The sequence below is a fragment of the Chionomys nivalis genome, chromosome 1 (genome assembly GCF_950005125.1).
Source record: "Chionomys nivalis chromosome 1, mChiNiv1.1, whole genome shotgun sequence".
Lineage (NCBI taxonomy): Eukaryota > Metazoa > Chordata > Mammalia > Rodentia > Cricetidae > Chionomys > Chionomys nivalis.
This window is the reverse complement of record NC_080086.1, coordinates 131,437,437-131,459,299: the sequence shown is the minus strand read 5'-3', so window position 1 is coordinate 131,459,299 and position 21,863 is coordinate 131,437,437. Positions and strand designations below refer to the sequence as shown.

General features: G+C 42.6%; 2 protein-coding genes across 3 annotated transcripts in view; one reads left to right on the top strand and one right to left on the bottom strand.

Moving 5' to 3' along the window:
• Ttc27 (tetratricopeptide repeat domain 27) overlaps nt 1–21,863 on the top strand; it is a 132,829-nt gene that overhangs the window by 15,635 nt on the left and 95,331 nt on the right. For both annotated transcript variants that reach the window (XR_009058195.1, XM_057787389.1), the window contains exons 5-9: nt 2,065–2,167; nt 11,498–11,662; nt 13,664–13,797; nt 18,109–18,221; nt 21,381–21,447. Coding sequence is in view for 1 of the 2 variants with exons in the window: in XM_057787389.1 (XP_057643372.1) it covers nt 2,065–2,167; nt 11,498–11,662; nt 13,664–13,797; nt 18,109–18,221; nt 21,381–21,447 (582 nt within the window). In the remaining variant the exon portion in view is untranslated. The remainder of the gene's footprint in view (nt 1–2,064; nt 2,168–11,497; nt 11,663–13,663; nt 13,798–18,108; nt 18,222–21,380; nt 21,448–21,863) is intronic.
• LOC130885703 (protein S100-A11-like) lies at nt 2,188–2,692 on the bottom strand. The gene has a single exon (XM_057787404.1). The coding sequence runs from the start codon at nt 2,623–2,625 to the stop codon at nt 2,323–2,325; it is 303 nt and encodes a 100-aa protein (XP_057643387.1). The 5' UTR covers nt 2,626–2,692; the 3' UTR covers nt 2,188–2,322.

The window sequence follows — 21,863 nt, the reverse complement described above, 5'->3', positions numbered from 1 at the left end:
TTTGGCCGGGCAGTGGTGGCGCACGCCTTTAATCCCAGCACTCGGGAGGCAGAGGCAGGCGGATCTCTGTGAGTTCGAGGCCAGCCTGGTCTACAGAGTTAGTTCCAGGACAGGAACCAAAAAGCTACGGAGAAACCCTGTCTCAAAAATCCCCCCCCCAAAAAAAATGCTTTTGATAATTCAGCATGATCTATTAGTAACTATTGCTACTGAAAAATAAAAGTTAGTTTCTTACACAGTCATGTAATATAATTCAGGGTAGCAATTTTTTTTTTTTTGAGATGAGATCGCAAGGTAGCTAAGGCTAACTACCTTAACTACCTGGTTGAGATTGTAATTCTCCTGCTTCTGCTTCCTGAGCACTGAGCTTGTGGGTATGAACCATTTGCCTGCCTAACTTATTTTAGATGGCCCAGTATATACTCAGACTTTTTTTTATTGGTATTTATTGAACTCTACATTTTTCTCTGTTCCCCTCCCTATATTCAGACTTTTTAATAACCCTTTTAAAATATATATTATGGCTTGCACACATACACTAATAGAGACATGAATACATAGAGAAGAATATCTATGTTAGTAATCTTTGTTATGGCCTTTTCTAGAGGAAGGCAGGATTGAGACAGAAAAGAGAGTGTGTGTGTAGAGGCCAGGGCTCAATGTTAGGTGTCTTCCTTCATTGCTCTACATTTAATTTTTGTTTTGTTTTTGCTTTTGAGAGAGGGTCTCTTTATATAGCCTTGGCTGTCATGGAACTCACCATGTAGATCAGGCTGGCCGTGAACTCTAGAGATTCATTTGTCTCCACCCCACAGTGTTGAGGGTGCAGATGTGTACTGCTTATACTGTTGGACTCTAGCGTCCAAACACCGAGAAGGAGTCGCCCCCAGAGACCATCTCACACACCACAGCCGATGCAAAAGCATGAGGATTTTATTAATTCTGTCATGACAGGGTCCCCCAGCATTCGGGAAGCCGAGGGACCCCGAATAGATGGCACAGGCTATTTTTAAAGGGGCCACAGAAGAAAGGGGGGTTGTTCTTTGACTATTTTGATTGGCTTATTCGAAAGGGCTATTACCAATAATTGACTGGAGAGCTGTTGCCAGATGAGGTGAGGTAAGAGGTCATTTTGACCCCGTTTTCCAGGGGACTGAACAAAACATACGTATATGGGTAATTGTTCAGGAACCGAGTACGTGCGAGTGTAGCTGTTAGGTCCTTGGTTCCCAGGGGAGGAGGGGAAGCACTATGTCACAGAGGCTGAGAGGATTCAGAGTTGTCAAAATGGCTTCAGGATTGTCTTAAAGTCTTACAATACCCCTTATTACAGCTTCTTGTTCTGTTTCTTCTTCTTTCCTGTTCAACTGTCCATTCGTCCGTCCGTCCATCCATCCGTCTATCTAATCTATAGTGTGTGTGTGTGTGTGTGTGTGTGTGTGTACCGGTGTGATTCATGGAGTCCAGAGGAGAATGTCACCTCTTCTTGTACTGCCTCATTCCCTCAAGATGGCTGCACTGACTCTGAAGCGCTATCTCTGCTAGGCCCACTGGTGAGTTCCTGAGATACTCTCTGTCTGATCCCCAGTTCTGAGTCATAGTCACGTGTGGTGTTTTTATGTGGGTGATGGTGATTTGAACTCTTGGTCTTTATGTCTGTGCTGCGATTGCTCTTACCTGCTGAGCCTTCTCCCTGGTTCTTGTCTCTCTTGATAAGGATGTATTGATAAACAAGAGGAAGCATGAGTGAATTAAAGGAAAACCTGCTCTGTGCTCAGTTCGTACCTCAGTTGAGCTGTTTTCCCTTGGGTTGTGAAGGGAATGGAGCGCCATGGCAGAGCAGGGTGCTTGGCGTAGGGAGGTGGTGTGTCTGAAGCGACTTCAGAAAGCAGGAATGGAGACAGAGCAGTAGCTTTTGATCCTGGCGAGAGCATAGCATGCGTGATTAAGCTTATCTAGGAATGAGTTTCAAGAGTGTGAAAATAATCCAAGAACTAGTCTCAGTTAGTGCAGTGTTTTTCCTAAGGGTCTCTTAATTTCAGCTTCGATGGTGCTTTTTTCTAGAGCTTGCCATGGTGGACTCTGAGATATGTGAACATTCACCAACAGTTGCTTGAGGAGCGTTCGCCTCAGCTTTTCACTCTTGCTGAAAACTGTATTGATCAAGGTATGTAGCATTTTTTTTTTACATTAAAAAAAATGACATTGTTTTATTTCTGCTAGCAGGAACAGGCTGCGTGTTATGTCAGATGTGGTGGTCTCAGTGCAGGTGTGGGTGGGGGAGGACGTGATGACTTGGTGACTGGAAGGGAAATGGGAAGGTTAGAAACGCTTCTGGGAACTCATGAGGAAGGAATCATGGCATGCTACGGCTAAGCCACCAATGAGGTTGAGAAACTCTTGGAAATCTAGCTGCCCATCACTGTTGAGATCCAGCTTCTTCATCATGCAGTCCAGGACACCAGGGTCCTTCTGGTTCTTTGTGAAGGCGGCCAGCTCCGTGTTCATGAAGGTGAGGAACTCGGTTTTGGAGAGTTGGCAGCTATTCCCATCCTTCCCACTGTACTTTTGGAAAACGGCAGTCAGGGACTCGATGCATCGCTCAGTCTCTGTGGGTTTGGACATTTTTGCCAAGCTGGTGAGGAGCGGGAACCGATGGCGACTGTGGCTGACTGTGGCGGGTACTGGAGTGGCCTATGTAGCATATTTTTAAAATACTTATTTATTTATTACTGTTGTACACTTGTGCAAACATTTATGCATGTGAAGGTCAGAGGACAACTTTGGAGTACACATTTTCTGTTTTGTTGTGAGATAAGGTTTCTCTGTGTAGCTCTGACTGTCCTAGAACTTGCTTTGTAGACCAGGCGACCTCGAACTCACAGAGATCCTTCTGCCTTTGCTTCCTGAGCACTGGATTTAAGAGGCACACCAAGCCGGGTGATGGTGGCACACGCCTTTAATCCCAGCACTAGGGAGGCAGAGGCAGGCGGATCTCTGTGAGTTTGAGGCCAGCCTGGTCTACAAGATCTAGTTCCAGGCAGGCACCAAAAACTACAGAGAAATCCTGTCTCAAAAAAAAAAAAAAAAAAAAAAAAAAAAAAAAGAGGCACACCACCACCGTCTGGCTTGGCATAGACACTCTCATTTCACCTCTTGTGCAATCTGTGAGTCAAGCTCAGGTTGCCAGGCTCCCATGGTGAACACCTTTACTTGCTCAGCCGCTTTGCTGGTTGGTTGTTTTTGAGACAGGTTTTGCTGTGTAGACCTAGCTGGACTAGAATTCACTATGTAATCCTAGTCTGGCCCCAAACTCATAATCTTCCTGCTTCAGCCTGTGTTATAGATGCTGGCTGCTTAGAAGACTTTTGTTTGATACAAATATGTACCCCATTCTAATTTCTTGTTTGAGATGTTTCATTTGAATCTATTCTTTGACTTATTTTCTTTTTCTTCTGGATGGGTACTCACGAATTACTTGGTGTCTGAGTGCTGAATCCCTTCTTTTTGTTTTCTCCGGTATTGAAGGCCAAGCCTAGGACCTTGCACGCGTAGGTGGATGTTTGTCTCATAATAGCATCTCTTTCTCACCTTTTTTGTCTTTTGAGTTTTCAAAAACAAGGTCATGCCGGCAGTGGTGGTACACGCCTTTAATCTCAGCACTCGGGAGGCAGAGGCAGGTGGATCTCAGTGAGTTCGAGACCAGCCTGGTCTACAGACAGTTCTGTATATCTTACTTTCACTGCTTCTCTGTGGCTGGTTGGTGTCTGCCTGGCTTCTTTCCCTAGGCATGTCCCTCCTTCTCTCCTTCTTGTCTCGTTCTTTTCTCTTCTCTCTCCAGCCTAGATTTCTCTTATTTATTCTCTCTGCCTAACAGTTAGCTATTAGCTCTGCAACTTTTTATTATATCAATCAGGTGCCATAGGCAGACAAAGTGAAACAAATGCAACACATTTTTTAAGTAATTAAACAAATGCAGCATAAACAAAAGTAACATACAAGACAGCTATAGTAATATTCTATATCATAAGCAAATGTAGTACATTTTTGCATAGTTAAAATAGTATTCCACAACATGGTCTTGGGTAATCAACATTTCTTACTTTCTCTAATGGCTTGACATAGACATTGTAGTTATGTCTAAATTGTTCTGTAATATTTCATAAGTTATTTTATTTAAAAGATATTTTATTTTGGGATCTGACCCAACCAGTTACAGCTGAGATACCATGTTCAATGTCCTGAGGAAGATATTATATTTGAAATATTGCTTTTGAAGGACCATTAAAAATTGGCAGTAGTTTTTTCAGCTCGTGAGACATAAGCAAAGGGTTTTGTGAACAGTTAAGATTGTCTTACTCTTGTCCGTGTTATGTTATGTTATGTTAGTGAAATAGAGCCTATTGTAGCGACAGCTTCAATTCGCTGGGCCTATCACATTTATGAAAGGAATAGGTTAGAATTTTGAAAAACGTGTTCCTCAGCTCAGCATGGGGCATTCTTTGAGATGTTGTATTAAATGGAACCATAGTTTCATAGAGACCATTTATGGGCCCACGACTGTTTTTGGCTCAGATACTGAAAATGCATCGCATGCAGGGCGTGAGGTGGAATATTACAATTTCAAGATGAACTCGTGAAGTCATTGCCTAAGAAGAAACAGGTGAAAATGTTTTGTGAGCAAGTTCTAGAGCATCTTCTCCCAGCAGCTGTGTGACCCTGGGTTAGATTGTTCTCACAGCCAAAGACTGATGTATTCAGTGATTAAATTTTTTTTTGATAATTTGGAATGAATGTTATTAAATATATATCATTTTAGTACAGCATTAAAAAAATCTCATGGGAAAATATTTTGGTTTTAGCTCATATTTTATTTGTACTGGTTGACATTTTGTCCAGAAGGTCATGGATATGAATTTCCAGAGAACTTGCATAGTATTAAAGTAGTAAATGTCTGTCTATTGGATCATCTTGCTTCTCTTTTATTTAAGCCTGAGTCTTCCAGAGTTGAAATCTTTTTTTCACAGTTGTCTCAGTGTCTTTCATTGTATCTCTAACTGCTTCTTGAATCTTGTTAGTTCTTCCCCAAGGATTTCATATTTTTCTTCCTTTCCATTTCTGCACCAATTAGCCTTGTCTGAAATCTTTGTTTTGGAAAGACCCTCTAGAGATCATCTTGTGCAGCTAACTCATTTGAGAGAGTCAAGACTCAGGGAGTTGCTTCAATAACAGAACGATGGCCTGGGCTTCCCTGCTTCAAGCCCTCTCTCTGTTCCCACTGCTTTTCTCCAGGAAATTTCTGGTTCGTATTTTGGTAACCAGTAATGTACAACTAATGTTTCTCTCTGCATGCCACACCATACAGCTCCGAGTTGTTAGCTATGTATCTTTCTTATAACTCTGTGAGGTGGAGCTGAGGGTCATTGAGCAGTGGGTATAATGTAAGTGGATTTAAAAAGAATTAAAGGTGGCATCTTGTATTGTAGTTCAGATGGCCTCAAGCTTACTGTGTAGATCAGGCTGGCCCAGGACTCTGTGTGATCCTCTTGTTTCAGCCTTCTGAGTGCTGCATTTATGCTCAAAGCATCATGCCCTGTCTGCAGGCCAGCATTCTGTCTTAACTCCTGAGCTGTATCTCTGAACCTAAAAAAGACCTGTTTTAATGATTGTTGTGTTGGGTACTGTGGATACCTGTGAACTCAGCGAGTTAGGGTCTGAAATACTGGTGGGGCAACAAGGGCAATAAAGAGTAAAGAAAACACAAGCTAGACGATGTGATTAGCTTGAACTTATGATGTCAGAAGTTTTATCCAGTAGTCGATAATAGGACGAAATCTTGAAGCTCAAGTAGGAATGTTAGGTGGCAGACTTAAATCAGGAGGGCAGTGTGTGTACCAAGGGCCACAGACTTGAAGCATTGTTGTGGGGTTGGCAATGCCAGTATTTAGAATGGCTAGAGGAGAATGAAGGTGTCAGGTGAAGGGGTTGAGCAGGGAGGTAGGAGCTAGAATTTGGGAACATTGGGTTTCTGCTTAGGATTGCCTTCAGAAGGCCTTATTCAGACTAAGTGTATTTTTGAGCACTAGCTATGATAGGTTCCAAGTTACTGCTATTTAGTGTTTTTTACTGTTACTGTTAGGTAACACTTTTTAAGTTTCACTTATAGTCTTTGTCCCTTCTGGACATAGTTTCTCCTGTGTCACCCTGGTTGGTCTTGAACCCCTGAGTAGCTGGAACTATAGATACACACCACTGTACCTGATTTGCGAATCCCTTGACTGTTTACTTATAGTATTGTAATATGTGAATAGTTCATTCACCTAGTCCTCTGTTGATAGACATGAAACCTTTGGACTCCTTCCCTTCTTTTACTGCCAAATTTTGATCCTAGAAGGTAGACTTTAGTGATGGAGGCAGGACCTGATTTCCATAATTAGCAAATCATCAAATTTGCACCTGTTACTTATTCCGCCCTTTGGTGTCATCTGAAAGTTTAGTTCCATCTTCTCAGTCATATAAAATTTTGCTGCCAGGTAAAGTCAAGTCACCCCCCCCACCCTTCCCCCGCAGTAAGTTGCAAAGTCCACTTGTTTTCAGAGTTTTTTGGAAGTGCTACAGCTAGATTTTAGAGTTATGGTAGAATCAGGTAAAGATTGTCTAGCGGGGTTGGAGATGTAGCTCAGTTGGTTGCGTGCTTGCCCGGCATCTGTCTAGTCCCCGGTACATCATAAGCCTGTAGTTCCAGCATTTGAGAGGTGGAGGAGGGAAGATTGGGAGTCGAAAGAGTTCAGGATCATTCTTAACTATATAAAGAGTTTGAGGCCAACTTGAACTCCAGGAGATTCTCTTTTTGTGTGTGGATGATGGGATAGACTTGATAGACAGCTGGTTTGCCACAGGTACATTGGCAAACCAGAAAGGCTCCGAGACCTGAGAGAGTGTAATTGGCCTGAGGGTCCAAAGGAAAGTCATTGTAGTAAGCAGAGGAGGTCTGGTGGGCAGTGGAAGTCCAGCACTGTGCAGGACAGGACGGGGCAACTTGGGGAGCTGTCTTCATCATAAGGTAAATCTATTTGCCATAGGTAAAATCACAAGTGGTGTGGGAAGTCTTTCTGTATATATGTTGTTTTTATTGGTTAATGATTAAAGAAGCTGTTTCTGCCAGTGGCTAGCTGAATAGAACTAGGCAGGGAAAACAAAACTGAATGCTGGGAGAAAGAAGGTGCAGTCAGAGAGAAGCCATGTAGCCCTGCCGGAGACAGATGCTGGAACTTTACCCTGTAAGTCACAGCCTTGTGGTGATACATACATTAATGGAGATGGGTTAGTTTAAGATATGAATTAGCCAGAAATATACTTAAGCTATTGGTCAAACAGTATTGCAAATAATATGGTTTCTGTGTGATTATTTCGGGACTGAGCAGCTGGGAACGAACTAACAGGCCTCCGCCAACACACAAGTGAGAGTCTTAAAGGTTTTGCCAATGGTAGGCCTGGTCAGTATGGTTGGTCATGCCTGCTAGCAGTTGTGTGATAGCAATGTGCTGGTTGTAGAAGTTATATAATATTTTACTTTCATTGGTTTTGTATGTTCTCAGTGAGGTAGACTCTGGTTGGCTTCTGATTAGGTCATGAGTTGTTGTGTGGGTCCTCATTTTGCAGTTAGGAATATTTCTTTTTCCTTTTAATTTTTTTTTTTTTTTAAGTTTTTTGAGACAGGGTTTCTCTGTAGCTTTGGAGCCTGTCTTGGCACTAGCTCTTGTAGACCAGGCTGGCCTCGAACTCACAGAGATCCGCCTGCCTCTGCCTCCCAAGTGCTGGGATTAAAGGCGTGCGCCACCACCGCCCGGCCTTTCCTTTTAATTTTTTAAAAAAATACTTATTCATATGTAAATGTCCATGCCATGACATGTATGAAGCATTTATGTAATTATTCTTTTAAAAGAGATTTATTTATTTAACATACATTGGGATTTTGCTGCATATATGTTTATATGAGGGTGTCAAATCTCCTGGAACTGAATTTACAGACAGTTATGAGCTGCCATGTGGGTGCTGAGAATTGAACCTGGGTTCCCTGGAAGAGCAACCAGTGTTCTTACCCACTGAGCCATCGCTCCAGCTCCTATCTAATTATTTTTTATCAATAAAACCTCAGAACCACCTCTCTCATACTCTCTCTCTCTTTCTCTCTCTAGTTCCTCAATCCAAAAGGGCTGAGACCTCTCTAAGCCCTGCCCTATTACTTCCTGTGACTGTCTATCTGTCCTCAGTCCTCCCAAACCTCTATGGTTAGCTTTGGTCAGCTAGTAGCTAGCTCTGCCCTCTGATTCAAGACAAACTTTATTGATAGTCTTGGGAGTATCAAAATGTGACCAAAATAGCACACAACACATGCTATGTGGAGGCCAGAGGACAACTTGAGATAGTCAGTTGGGTCATCAGGTTGACGGTCAGGCTTGATGGCAAGTGCCTTTACCCTGAGTCATCTCAACTGGTCTGGATATATTTCAAATGTTCTTTCCTGTGTATTGTGTCTCAATCACATCTCAGTGCCGAGCAGAGCACATCTGCAGATGTTTCGTTGTGTTTCTTCATGCTTTCGTGTGTGATACTCGGCTTCTGTGAGAAGGGAATGGTACCTGTCTTTGGGAACACATCACTTCCCTACCTCTGCTCTTTACTCTGGGAAGTTTTCCACATTTTCAGGAACTTAACTACCATCACACCTTATCCCCTTTGAATAGTTTTATTTATTTATTGCTCCCTTCCATCTTTTGCTTTGCACCAGTAGTTTCAAATAGTCCCATGCCTGAGCCCCCTTGAAAGCTGTTGCTGAAAGAAGCTGCCTCCCACTGCCTAGGCCTGCAGTGGGGGTCATGGTCTCCCACCCTTTTCCTTTTGACTGGGGCAATGACGACAGTGGTGACAATGACAGTGTTTTCTCTATTTTCCTGTAGTGTGTGTGTATAGGGGGAGTAAAACTGAAAAGTCAAATCACTTAGCAGTTACTCCACTTGAACAAAGGTATCATGGTGATGAATTCCCTTTCCTTTGCTTGGAAATCTTTTCCAGCCCTCCTCTGGAACCAGAGGTTGGACAGGGTTTGGGGCAGTGCCATTAGGCAGCCTTCCTGCTCTCTTCTTGTCCCCATTGCTGGACCTGGGGAGGCAGCTGGCCCAGTTCCCCCCTCTTCATTGCTAAGATCATCTTTTGTGTTTCTGTGGCTCTGTAGTCTGGTCACGATCATACTCTGGCTTGCTTTTCACTTGTCTTCCTAGGGATTTATTGGAATCTGATTCTAAGTTTTGATGTCTGTCTCCCTTTCTGGAAAACTCTCAGCAGTTATCTCTTCGCCTATTTTTGAGGCACTGTCTTCTCTGTCTTAATCTTCAGACATGTCATATATCCCATGTGCGTCCTCACCAGGCCTTACTTTCTTTTGTTGTTGTTTCTCTTTGTTTTCCCAAGTTATATTCTTCACAAGTTCTTTTTTGATCTGGCTTCCATTTCTCTGCTCTGCCCTTTAATTTTGAAATTTAAGAAAATTCTACTCTTTTGATCAGTTCCTTGTTTTGCTTCTCTGGCTAATATTTTTTGCATGTGTATGTGAGTGTGGTGTGTGCATATCTGCATGTTTGCATGTGCATGCACATGGAGACATCAGGTTGATGTTGTGTGTTTTGGGGTATCCCAGGTGCGCCCAGAACTCACTAATTTGGCATTTAGCTAGCCAGCTTGCTCCCAGAATGGCAATTCCACTTTCTGTATACGGGGATTTCAGGTTGCTTGGGACCACCCATGTCTGGCTCATTTCTGTAATTCCTTGTTTGTATTTTCTAACTTTTTGTTTCTTTCATTTCTTGAAGCCCATTAAACATTTCAGGTATGTGGTAATCTGTGTCACTCACTAATTGTGCTAGCGTCACCAGAGGTCTAACAGTAATGGCTAGACACTCGGGAGTGATGGGAGAAGAAAGTTAAAGAAAAGAGAGCAGTCAGGATGATGCGGTCCAGCCTCTCCAGGGTCTGGTTTGCATGAATGAAATGTCCTGATGCCCGCATGCCGTCCTGAGGTACTTAACTCACTGGCTTTAGCTCACTCCGGAGAATCTCTCAGAAGGGCTGGCACTAAGTAAAGGATACACTGTTCTGGCTGTTCAGACCCACTTTAATTTCATCTGCAGCAAGACAAAGGCAGATCTTGTTCCTTAGCTGTAAAGACTGTGACAGGCGCATCTCTAGCTGATGAAATAGCCTGGGTTCCTGTCGCGCCTTCCACTTATGCCTGCTCTTTTCTCCTATACGGTCAGGAGAAGCTTGGATTCCAGTCGTGGCTTTGCTGTGTAACAGCCGAGGTGATCAGTCGGTCAGTGAGCTGTCTGAGCTGTGTTTTGTTTTTCTTTGTGGTGCTGGGAGCTGAACTTAGGGTCCCACTGCTAGAGAGGCACCCTGCCCAGGAGTTCTGTTGAGCGCTCCGTGTTGTACTGATTTAAGTGGAGATAGCATCCTCCTCAAAGGCAGCATTGTGAGAACTTACACACTCACTGAAAGTACCCAGTGCTAAGAGGAATAGCTGTTTAGTAAGTGTGATCTCTTTCTCAGCTTGAGAAACTCATCCCCAGTGGTAGGATGCTTGAAGCATACTTCCCACCCTTTCGTTTCATTCATTCTTATAGACCACTTTGTCAAAAACTGACGAAGCCATTACTAAAAATAGCTTAAAGACGAGCTTGTCAAGGGTGTTGTAGTAGAGAATACAGTTCTAGGGTACCAGTTGGTGAACATCCTGCTGTATGAGCAATCGTAAACCCTGGTGTGTGTAACAGTATTATATTCTTTAGTATATATAATTATTTTTGATGATCATTTTATCTCAGAAGCTTTGTTGTTAGGTTATTATTCTTCCTTTATTTATTTTAAAATTTTAAAAAATTGCATTACATTAATTAATTAGTTTGCATGTCTGTGTGTGTGTATGTGTGTGTATATGTGTGTGTGTATGTGTGTGTGATGTATGTGTGTGTGTATGTGTGTGTGATGTATGTGCAGGAGCCTATTTGATATTCATTTTCACACACATACATGTTTCTTAAGGAAGAAAGTCTATGTTTTCTATGAAAACCACTCTCCCTTTCTCCAGATTTTTCATGGTGTTGAATGTACAGGTTTGGTTTGACACTTTGTATCAGCATCTTATGTTTCTATGTATCTGGCCATGTTTTTATAGGATGGTTAAGACAGGCACTGGGAGGATCAGTGCTGTGAGTGGCATCTCCTAGGACTGAGTATGTGGGTGCAGAAGGCAATATAAAGTCTTAGCTGCATCTTTGGAGCATATAAGTGCTTAGAGAATGCTGGCTGTTAGCTGCTGTTGTATTTGTGTTTTATGTGTTTAATGTTCTTCAAAATTTTAACTTAAACTATGTATACTTTAATATTTTGGGACTCTGTTTTACTCATCTTAATTTTTAATGTTTCATGTTTTGTCTCACAGTGATGAAACTAGAGAATTTATTTGAAGGTGATTCAGGTCGACTTTTAGCTATTCAATTCCATCTGGAAAGTGCATATGTATTTTTATATTATTATGAATATAAAGAAGCAAAAGACCGATTCAGTACTGCTAAAGACATGAGCAAGTTACAGGTTAATCTGACAGGTAAGAATTTACTTTTCATGGGTAATTGAATGTATGTATGTATGCTAGTATGAATTGAATGTGTGTATTACATTAGTATGTATGTTGGCAGTTTGTAGTGCATTTTGGCTTTCGATTTTTTTTTTTTGTTCTTTTTTTGTCCTTTTGGTTGTGAGGCATACCCTTTATTGGCTGAGCCATCTCTCCATTTTTCTTGATTATTATTATTTTTATGTAGATTTTATGTAGATTCCAGATTTTCTCTATGTTGCCCAGGCAGGCCTTGAACTCCTGATACTGTTGTCTTAGTCTCTTTACTGTTGGGATTTGGGATGCTCTATCATACTTAGTCTAGTATTTAAATTTTTAGAGCCTACCTATTTTTTTTTAATTTGACAATACATTTAAAAGATTTTATTTAAAGTTTATATTTCAAACAAATTTGGAGTTACATTTTTGTCATAGAGTCCATTTCTTGTTCTAAACTAGTTAAATATTCGGTAGTAATAACAGCCAGGCAGTAAATAAATGGACCTTGGATCACTTGGCTCTGGATAAACCTCCGGAGAGCTCTCCTGACTCCCTAGTTGGGTCCCGCCCCATACGTTGCCCACTCTTTTTAAAACCTCCTGTTGTCTCTGTCCTGCTTTGTTGTGTTTCCGAGGGGCATTTCTTAGGTGTATCTTCCGTGCGTTACAGAAGTTCTCCTAAATCTGCTGTTGTCTCTTCTGAGTGCCACGTGCTGCTCCCTCTCTAATCTGTACAGTGTAGTTTGCCCTTCAGTGTGAATGAATTAATGAGGCCAGGCACCACCAGTTTAGGGGGCCGGGCTGAGCATCCCAGGCTGTGACATCTGCCTGTGCGTTCAGTGCTGACACTTTTATCCCATGCTTGGCCTGGATCATTTCCTAGATCTTTTCTCAGCCCCAGTGCTCTGTGCTTCTTATTGAGTCAATGCTAACTGATAAAATATTCTAGCTGTACTGTGAGTCAAATATGGCTTTATGGAATCTTAGCCTTCTTTTATTACAGTGTTTGTGTGAGAAAAGTTATTTGATATCTGGTTTATAGTTTTTGGAACAATGCCATGAATAACTTGGAGTCTTGTCTGTATTTGAAAATGTAGTTACATGTAATAAACTTTTGAGGTTCATTTCAGAGAATTTTTTTAAAATATTTTTGTTTTGGAAGGCTTTTGGGGGTTTATTTAAATATTAATGACACAGTGCTTTGTATATTCAGTTTTAACTGGTGGTGTATTTAATAGCTGTTACAGTTTTTTATTTTTTCCCCCAAAGTTGAGGTAAAGAACTTAAAAATAGAAGTGTGTTCCCACATAAAAAGAAATGAGACCCAGATTATGATTTTTTTCCCACTCAGCTGTAGAGTTTCTATAAAAAAGTAAACTGTTGAGCCACTTAGGTAGCCATCTTGACGTGCGTGTTCCCAGGGTTGACAGGCATTCATGGCCAGAGTCATCGAAGTGCAGGAAGCTGATTTCTCAGGCTGGTCTTTGCCATCGCACATTTTCCAGAGAGTGGATGTGGACGCCTTGCTTCTCTGCAGAGTTGTCTGAAAATATGCATAAGGGCTCCGAGACATAAGGAAAAGCTGTTTGTGTCACGTGAAGCCAGGGTCGTAGAAGCTTAGGCCCTGGCTAAATAAGGCTTTAGAGCAGGGGATCCTGAGCGTGTGAGGACAAGTGTTCAGCCTCTGTCTTCCCATGTGTATTATTCACATATACATTCTGTATGTATGTATGTATGTATGCATGCATGCATATGTGAATTCTAGCCACAGTACTTAAGTTATTTATTCAGAAGAGACTAAAAAAGGAGCAAAAGTAGGGATTGAGAATCCTGGGTTTGAGCCTTGGCACCATAGTTCCTTGGCTTCAGGAAGTCATTGACCATCACTGTGTGGTTGGAGAAAACCTTTAGCACTCTGAAAATATTAGTCATTGTCATCGTACTATAAATCCGTCTGCCAGATCCACATGGAGGATTGTATTTTAATTTTCAGGAGCATTGGGAAAAAGGACACGATTCCAGGAAAATTATGTGGCACAGCTGATTCTAGACGTCAGGAGGGAAGAGGACGCACCTTCCAGTCATGAGTTCAGCCCAGCACCCACCCCCCAGGAATACCTTACCAAGGTAGGTTGATCTGAATTGTACAGTTGAACAGCATAGTCAGTGGGTGACTCTTACCGAAGCTCTGAGTGGATGAGAACCCTTGTAAGTTCCTTGTCCCTGTTTTCAGGTAAAAATTATCAGTATCTTTCTCTTTAAATTTTCAGTTACACAGAGGTCACGCTGCGCCCACAGTACATGGCTGCCACACTGCACCCACAGTCACACAGAGGCCACGCTGCACCCACAGTCACATGGCTGCCACGCTGCACCCACAGTCACACAGAGGCCACGCTGCACCCACAGTCACACGGCTGCCACACTGCACCCACAGTCACACAGCTGCCACGCTGCGCCCACAGTCACACAGCTGCCACGCTGCACCCACAGTCACATGGCTGCCACGCTGCGCCCACAGTCACACAGCTGCCACGCTGCGCCCACAGTCACACAGCTGCCACACTGCACCCACAGTCACACAGAAGCCACGCTGCACCCACAGTCACACAGAAGCCACGCTGTGCCCACAGTCACACAGAAGCCACGCTGCGCCCACAGTCACACAGCTGCCACGCTGCGCCCACAGTCACACAGCTGCCACGCTGTGCCCACAGTCACACAGAGGCCACGCTGCACCCACAGTCACACAGCTGCCACGCTGCGCCCACAGTCACACAGCTGCCACGCTGCGCCCACAGTCACACAGAGGCCACGCTGCACCCACAGTCACATGGCTGCCACACTGCACCCACAGTCACACAGAGGCCACGCTGCGCCCACAGTCACACAGAGGCCACGCTGCGCCCACAGTCACACAGCACAACTCCCTTACAGTGGAACAGTTATGAGTTAGCAGTGCCGCCGCATTTCCCCTTGGCATATAGAAGAGACAAAGAGGCTGTATCTGTTTATTTTGTTTTTTGCCTTTTGAAGCAGTCTCTAGCTGTATAGACAAGGTTGGCTTTTAGTTCCTGCTCTCCCAAGAGGCTTGGGTCCTGGAACCCTGAGTAGGAGTGTTGAGGGAATAGAGACATACAGACATACATACAGTAAAGCTGGGTTCAGGCGGGTGTCTGCTACCTCTGTGACCTGGAACTGCAGCATGTTTATTAGGTACAGCACGGGCCTGGGAAGTGCTTAGCTAGTCTGTGTAGGAAGTCTCTGTGTGAACCTCCATGAGCAGGAGGGGCAGTTACTAATCCCTGCACACACTCATCAGTTGTTCAGTAACCTTTCACATGGACTCCTGAGGACAGCTTTGACATTCCTTCTAGTCCTGGCCATATTGCCAGTTTCCTGTGGATCTGAGGCCTTGGGGCCCTCAGCACGTCTCCACTCATGTCAACAATACTCAGGACTTCACTCACTCAGGGCTGCCTCTGCTCCCTGTACTAGGATTGTAAGTATGAGCCACCATACCTAGCTCTGTATTAGTCCCTTTACGTTTGTCTTCTGTGAATATTTAACATTCAGAGACTTGACAATTCTCTGGCTTCTTCTAAATATGTAAACCAGCAAGCAGAAGTCCTTTTCTCTCATTTTACAATCTGCCTTCTACTCTGTCATTATTGGGTTGGTTGGTGCTTCAGTATGCTTTTTGACATGTCTAATGAGTTCTTTTCTTGTGGCTTGAATTTAAGATTCTTGAATGCTTGACTTCCTAGGCCTGTGCAACTGCTTCCACAGGATTACAGACATGTTTTCATTTTCCAGAGAAAGCATATATACAGTTTTATATGCTAATTAAATTTTTTAAAGATTTATTTTTATTTTATGTGTATGGTGTTTTATCTGCACATATATCTGTGCACCACATGTGTATAGTGATCAGAGGGAATTGGATCCCTTGGAACTGGAGTTATAGCTTGTTGTGAGCTGCCATGTGGGTGTTGGGAATCGAACCTGGTTCCTTTGAAAGAGCAGCCTGTGCTCTTCACTGTTGACTCATCTCTCCAACTCCGCGTCTACAGTTTCTCATTGTCCTTTTATTGATTTTAATGTCTTTAGCGCCTCTGCTTCGGTACGTATTGTTTTAGAACCTATAAGTAAATTTACCTTAAGTAGACTGAATACCAAATTTCTATAATGTTCTGAGAGTAATGCCAAGGGGAGAGACTAGGGCTGAGGGACAAGGAGGCGCCATCATTCAGTTTGGTCTGAGGAGAACCTCTGATAAGAATGCAGGTGGGTTCCAAGTTCACTGTTTGCTTTTGTGGTAACTTTAGTAAGGGACAGCTGTTGGTTCTAGAAGAATGAATAGAGGAGAGAGGTTGCAGGACCCGGCCCTACTTCCACAAGGGTGTGGAGCTGTGTCCGAGCCAGTGCATGTGCTGCTGTGATTAGCACTGGTCAGTGAATGCATAATACATGCATACATCCTTAATCTCCTCCTCTCTCTTCTCGGTCCTCTTCAAGCCCCTCGTTAAGCTTTAGGTTGCCCATTGCAGTTTGGTCTTTAGGCAAACAGTATCTTTGAAAAGAGACTTAATTTGGAAATCTAAGCACACAAAAGTTAATGTGTGTTTGAGTTTCTTTAAAACTGAGTACATTATATTATTCTAGACACCAGATGTTCCTTAGTGTCTAAGGTTATCATTATATTCCTGTGTGTGTGTGTATGTGCATGTGCGAGTGTGCGCATGTGTGTGCGTGTACTTATCTCCCTGCCTGCCTGTCAGGGTGTATGTGCATGGGAATGTGGGTGCCTGTGGAGGCCAGAAGTATAAGATCTCCTGGAGCTGGAGTGACAGAAGATTGTGAATCTCCTGATATGGCTTCTGGGACTCAAATTTTGGTGTTGTAGAAGTTGCTTATATCCTCTTAACTGTTGAGCCACTTCTCCATCCCTGGATTTTCTTTTACTGGTAATTTTGCTTTTTGAGACAGGGTGTCAGTTTGTAACCTTGGAGCACTATATAGACAGATAGCTCTGATGTTAGATTCAGAGGTATCTGCTCTGCCTCCTTAGTCTAGCGCTGGGTTAAGGGCGTGCACCGCCATGCCCAACACAAGCCACTTCTCAGATATGTGGTTCTCAGTGGATCCTTTGGATCTGTAGTTTGGCCTTCATCTTCTCAGTGTTTCCAAGAGCAGATTTTGTTTTAACCACATACTTTATTTAATTAATTGATTAATTAATTTACACTTCCTAACTGCAGTTTTCCCTTCCTATTCTCCTCCCATTCCTGCCCCTCCCAACTTCTCTCTGCCTCCACCCCATCCACTACTTCTCCATTCCAGTTCAGAAAGAAGCAAGCCTCCCATGGATGTCAACAAAGCTTGGCATATCAAATTTTGGTAGGACTAAGCACCTCCTCTTGTATTCAGGCTGGGCAAGGTGATCCAGTGTGAGGAATAGGCTCTTAAGAGCCGGCCAAAGCATCAGGGACAGACATCCCTTAAGAGCCGATAGTTTTAATTAGATAGTTTTATATATTTGCTTTTTTTTTGGTCTTAATGAGGGGCTTTCTTCCTATCTCAAAATTGCCAAGATTTTCTCTGATAATTTACTTTTGACTTTTCTTTTCTTTCTTTCTTCCTATCTTTCTTCTTCCTTTCTTTTCTCTGTTTCTTTTTTCTTTTTCTTTTTTTTCTTTTTGAGACAGGGTTTCTCTCTGTAGCCCTGGCTGTTCTGGAACTTTCTCTGTAGACCAGGCTGGCCTCAAACTCAGGGTCTGACCTGCCTTTGGCTCTCCAGTGCTGGGATTAAAGGTATGCACTAGCACCACCACCTGGCAATGATTTTATTTAGAACTCTTTTTAGTAGTATTTTCTACATTAAGATCTATTGTTTATTATTATTATAAGGATGAGCAGGAAAATGTATGGGAATTCTGTCAGCAGAGGTGCTTTTGGGGTCAGTAGTAATTGCTGTGTCATTTCCACTGAATTCTTGAGGTGTACGTAGCAAACCTTTTCACAAGTCATGTTCCCCACTGTGTATTCACAAGAATCACTTTGTTGACCATATTTAGACACTATATAATCTTTAAAAAGTAAAAGGCTGTGTTAAACTGGATGTTGTGCTGCATTCCTTCATAATCTCAGCACTCAGGAGGCTGAGGCAGCAGATACCTGTGAGTTTTAAGGCTAGCTTGGTCTACTTAGTGAGTTTGGGCAAGCCAGGCTTACATGGAGAGACCCTGCCTTAAAAACAAACAACACACACAACTAAACAAAGAAACAAGAACCCTTCAAAGTAAATCAAAATAAAAGTAATGTACCCCAGCCTCCCTCCAAAAACCCATACATCAGTGTCATCTCCTTTAGTAGTATGTCGCACGAATGAACGAAATGTAATTTTTGGTCTAAATAGTTTCTCCTGTGTTCTACCAGAATCTTGAGCTCAACGATGATACTGTTCTGAATGAAATAAAGTTAGCAGACAGTGAGCAGTTTCAGATGCCTGACCTGTGTGCTGAAGAGCTTGCTGTCATCCTTGGAGTCTGGTATGTTAATGGCTGACTTGGCTGAGCTGAGGATCTTGACTGGTGTTGCCCTGAGTTTGGGAAGGTCTTCATCAGAACCTCCCTGTACAGTCGGAATCTTATGCTGCTTATGAAGGTGGAGAATTGTCAGACATCGAATTAACGGTCAGAGGGTCAGAGTCTGTTGAGTTTGTAGATTGTTCCTCTCTTTCCTGTATAAGCAGATGTCTTTGTCATCCTCGGCTGGGTGTAGAGCTCTAATAACACATGAAGTAGAGGTGAGAATGACTGAGAGCTGTACGGAGAGGCTGAGCTGTCTGCGGCTGGTTTTCACTGCCTCTCTAGGTTAGCCCTTTTTTCGGGGTTTTCACTGAACTTGCTGCTCTCCTATTCACTGCCCAGTGAGCCCTGGGGATCCTGTCTCTGTCCCCTTGGACTAGGGTTGCAGATGCACATGAATACACATGGCTTTTATATGGGTGCTGGTTGTCTGAACTCCTTATGCTGGCATTCCCACTTCTCCAGCTGAGAATGACTGTTGCCTCTAAGGGTACGTATACTTGGAGGTAGATTTATTTTTAATAGATAGAACCTTATGCTCTTCAGTGGAATAGTTTTGTCTTTTCTTTCTTTCCTTCTTTCTTTCTTCTTAAATTATGATTGGGTTATTCTTGTGGTTGGTTCTTGTTCTTTCTTATTTTGAAACGAGCCCCTGACATTTCTCCCCATCTGTGTTCATTATCCACTTCACAGTTGGAAGTTTTGCAGAAGAAATGGACATTGATCATTTTGTGTGAGGTTCTTACCCTGTCTTACGGCTTAGTCATGCTTTTGTTCACTCAAAGAACATAGTGTCTTAGGATGGGAAGGACTTGAGGGGTTAATTGGGTTATCTTGTTGGTTCATACATAATTACTTTGTGCTAAAAATTAGAACTATCAGAGAGGGGAGGAAATATGTGTGTTGTGTGTTTTAGATTATTTCATACTTCTTTCCCCATTTATTTTGTTTGTTGTCACCAACAATAAAAACAGGTGCAGGCCAGGTACATAGCACATTCCTCAGAGCTCAGGGCCAGCTTAGATTCTAGGCCATCTAGGGCTTTATATTGAGACCTGTATTTAAGAAAAAAAAAAAAAAGGTTGGGGGCTGGAGACATGGTTCAGTGCTTCAGAGCACTTGCTGCTTTTTTGGAGCACCTAAGTTCAGTTCTGAGCCCCACACCAGGTGGCTCACACTGTCTGCAGCTCCAGTTTCAGGGACCTGATGCTTCTGTCTCCTTAGGCACCTGTACTCATATGCGCATACTGAAATGATGAAAAAATAGTTAATTAAAATAATAAAAATGAATCTTAAGTAGGTTCAGTTAAAGTTATTACATAAACATTTTGATGCTTATAAAATTTTTAAATAATATTGAAAATTAAAGGAAGTATTACGATTTTATAGGATTATGTTTTCATTCTTTTTAAATGTAGAAGGAGCTGCGAGCTTCGTTCTGCCGCCTGGATCCTGGCCACCGGCTAGCTTTATACTCGAAATAACAACACACAAACTGTATTCTTTTAAACACTGCTTGGCCCATTAGCTCTAGCCCTTACTGGCTAATTCTCAAATATTGCCTAACCCATATTTAGTAATCTGTGTAGCACCAGTCTTACAGAGAAAGATTCAGCATGTCTGACCTGGCAGCTTGCTTCATCGCGTCTGCCCTGGAGAGCAGAGGCATGGCGTCTGCCTCACTTCCTCTTCCTCCCAGCATTCTGTTCTGTTTACTCCACCCACCTATGTTCTAACCTATCAGGCCAAGCAGTTTCTTTATTAATTAACCAATGAAATCAACAGATTGATATGACACTCCCACATCATTTAAATGTTCTTCTTTTAGATTTATTTTATAACTATTTTGCTTGCGCTTATGTATATGTACTACATGAGGTCAGAAGAGGGTGTGGGATCCCCTAGAACTGGGGTTGTGGATGATTGTGAGCCACCATGTGGGTACTGGGAACAGGACTTGAGTCTTCTGCAAGAGCAACAGGCTCTTCCCACTGAGCTAGCTCTCCAGCCCTTTAAAAGAATCTGATTTGTAGCCCAGGCTGGCCTCAAGCTTCAGCAGTCCTTGAGCATCAGCCTCCTGAGTACTAGGGTTTGGGTGTGAGCCACCACATCTAGTTGTTGTTGTTCCTAATATGGGTCCTGTTTACATGGATAATAATGGATGCACTATGTGCGTTTAAGTTACATGTTCAGCCATAAATAGAAGATTGTAGGTATTGCAAGTTTAGCCTCTGCATTTTTTCCAAGCCTCACTCTGCTCTTCTCAGAGAAAATGCTGTCCTAAGTTTTGTGTTTGTTATTTTCTGGCCTCTAAAGATATGTTTGCTCTTACATTTTGTATCCCTCAACCTGAGGCCTCCATTTGCTTGTTTTCCTGCTTTCTGTAGTTCCTGTGATTTATTTCTTCTCTCTTTGTTGTGTTTCTGTGGTTGTGTTTTTGTCTGTAGCTGCAATGTAATTTGAAGGGTGGCTCTCCACTGGGTGAATATGGCACAGTTTGTCTGTTTTCTCCTTGGAGGTTTTGATTATTTTCAGTTTTTCTGTTACAGTGAATATTTATGTGTATCATTCCTATTCCATTCATTTGCTGACTTTTCTGGGCTCTGTAATCGAGAATGGAATTGCTGAGTAGGGGATATATGAATGTTTACCTAACTTCAAGTGTGGCACTAATTAGACTCTGTCACCAGTGTCTTAGAGTGCCTTTGTCCTGACTCTGGTGACTTTACTGGTTTTAACTGTTTGGTGGTTATAATGGGATTTGTTTGTGGTAGAGCTCTTATAATTGGAACTTGGTGCTGTATTAATTCTTTCTACTGTCTGCGGTTGAGTGGCATCTCTTGGCTCTCTCTCTCTCCCATTTACTTTTGGTCGGGTACATGTCATGGCAATCACCTTTACCTCTTCAACCATCCTTTAGCCTCTGGACTGCTTCTTTTTCCTAATAAGATAAATTATTTTGACATAAGCCATTTTCTTTTTATTGTTGTCTTTTGAAAGCTTGTTTCTATGTCTGTATATATTGTATAGCATTGTAGTATTGAGTTAAATATGTACTATAAAAGGTAGTGATTACAGCATGTATTTTATGATTAATTTAACTTTTTTTTTAATTCAAAGCACAAATTTCCAGAAGAACAACCCAGTTCACAAGCTGACGGAGGAGGAGCTACTGGCCTTCACATCCGTGAGTAATGGCGTCTCCTTCTCCAGTTCCTTTTTCCTTTGGTGTATTGTTGCTCAAGCTGAAACCCTACCAGCTAAGGAAATGGGGAGTTTACCCTTATCCTGCCAGTTCTCAAGCCACACATTTCCTGCTACTCCGTTAAGAGGCCTGCTTTTCTTTGCATTTGGTTAGATTTGAAGACAGTGACCACATTCTTTTTTTTTTTTTTTTTTTGGTTTTTCGAGACAGGGTTTCTCTGTGGTTTTGGAGCCTATCCTGGAACTAGCTCTGTAGACCAGGCTGGTCTCGAACTCACAGAGATCCGCCTGCCTCTGCCTCCCGAGTGCTGGGATTAAAGGCGTGCGCCACCATCGCCCGGCCAGTGACCACATTCTTATTCTTCTCTCTCTCTCTCTCTACTTCATTTCTTCCTTTTT

Bases quoted from the DNA above. Each gene is read 5' to 3' on its own strand.
- LOC130885703 (XM_057787404.1), bottom strand. From the start codon at position 2,625: ATGTCCAAACCCACAGAGACTGAGCGATGCATCGAGTCCCTGACTGCC.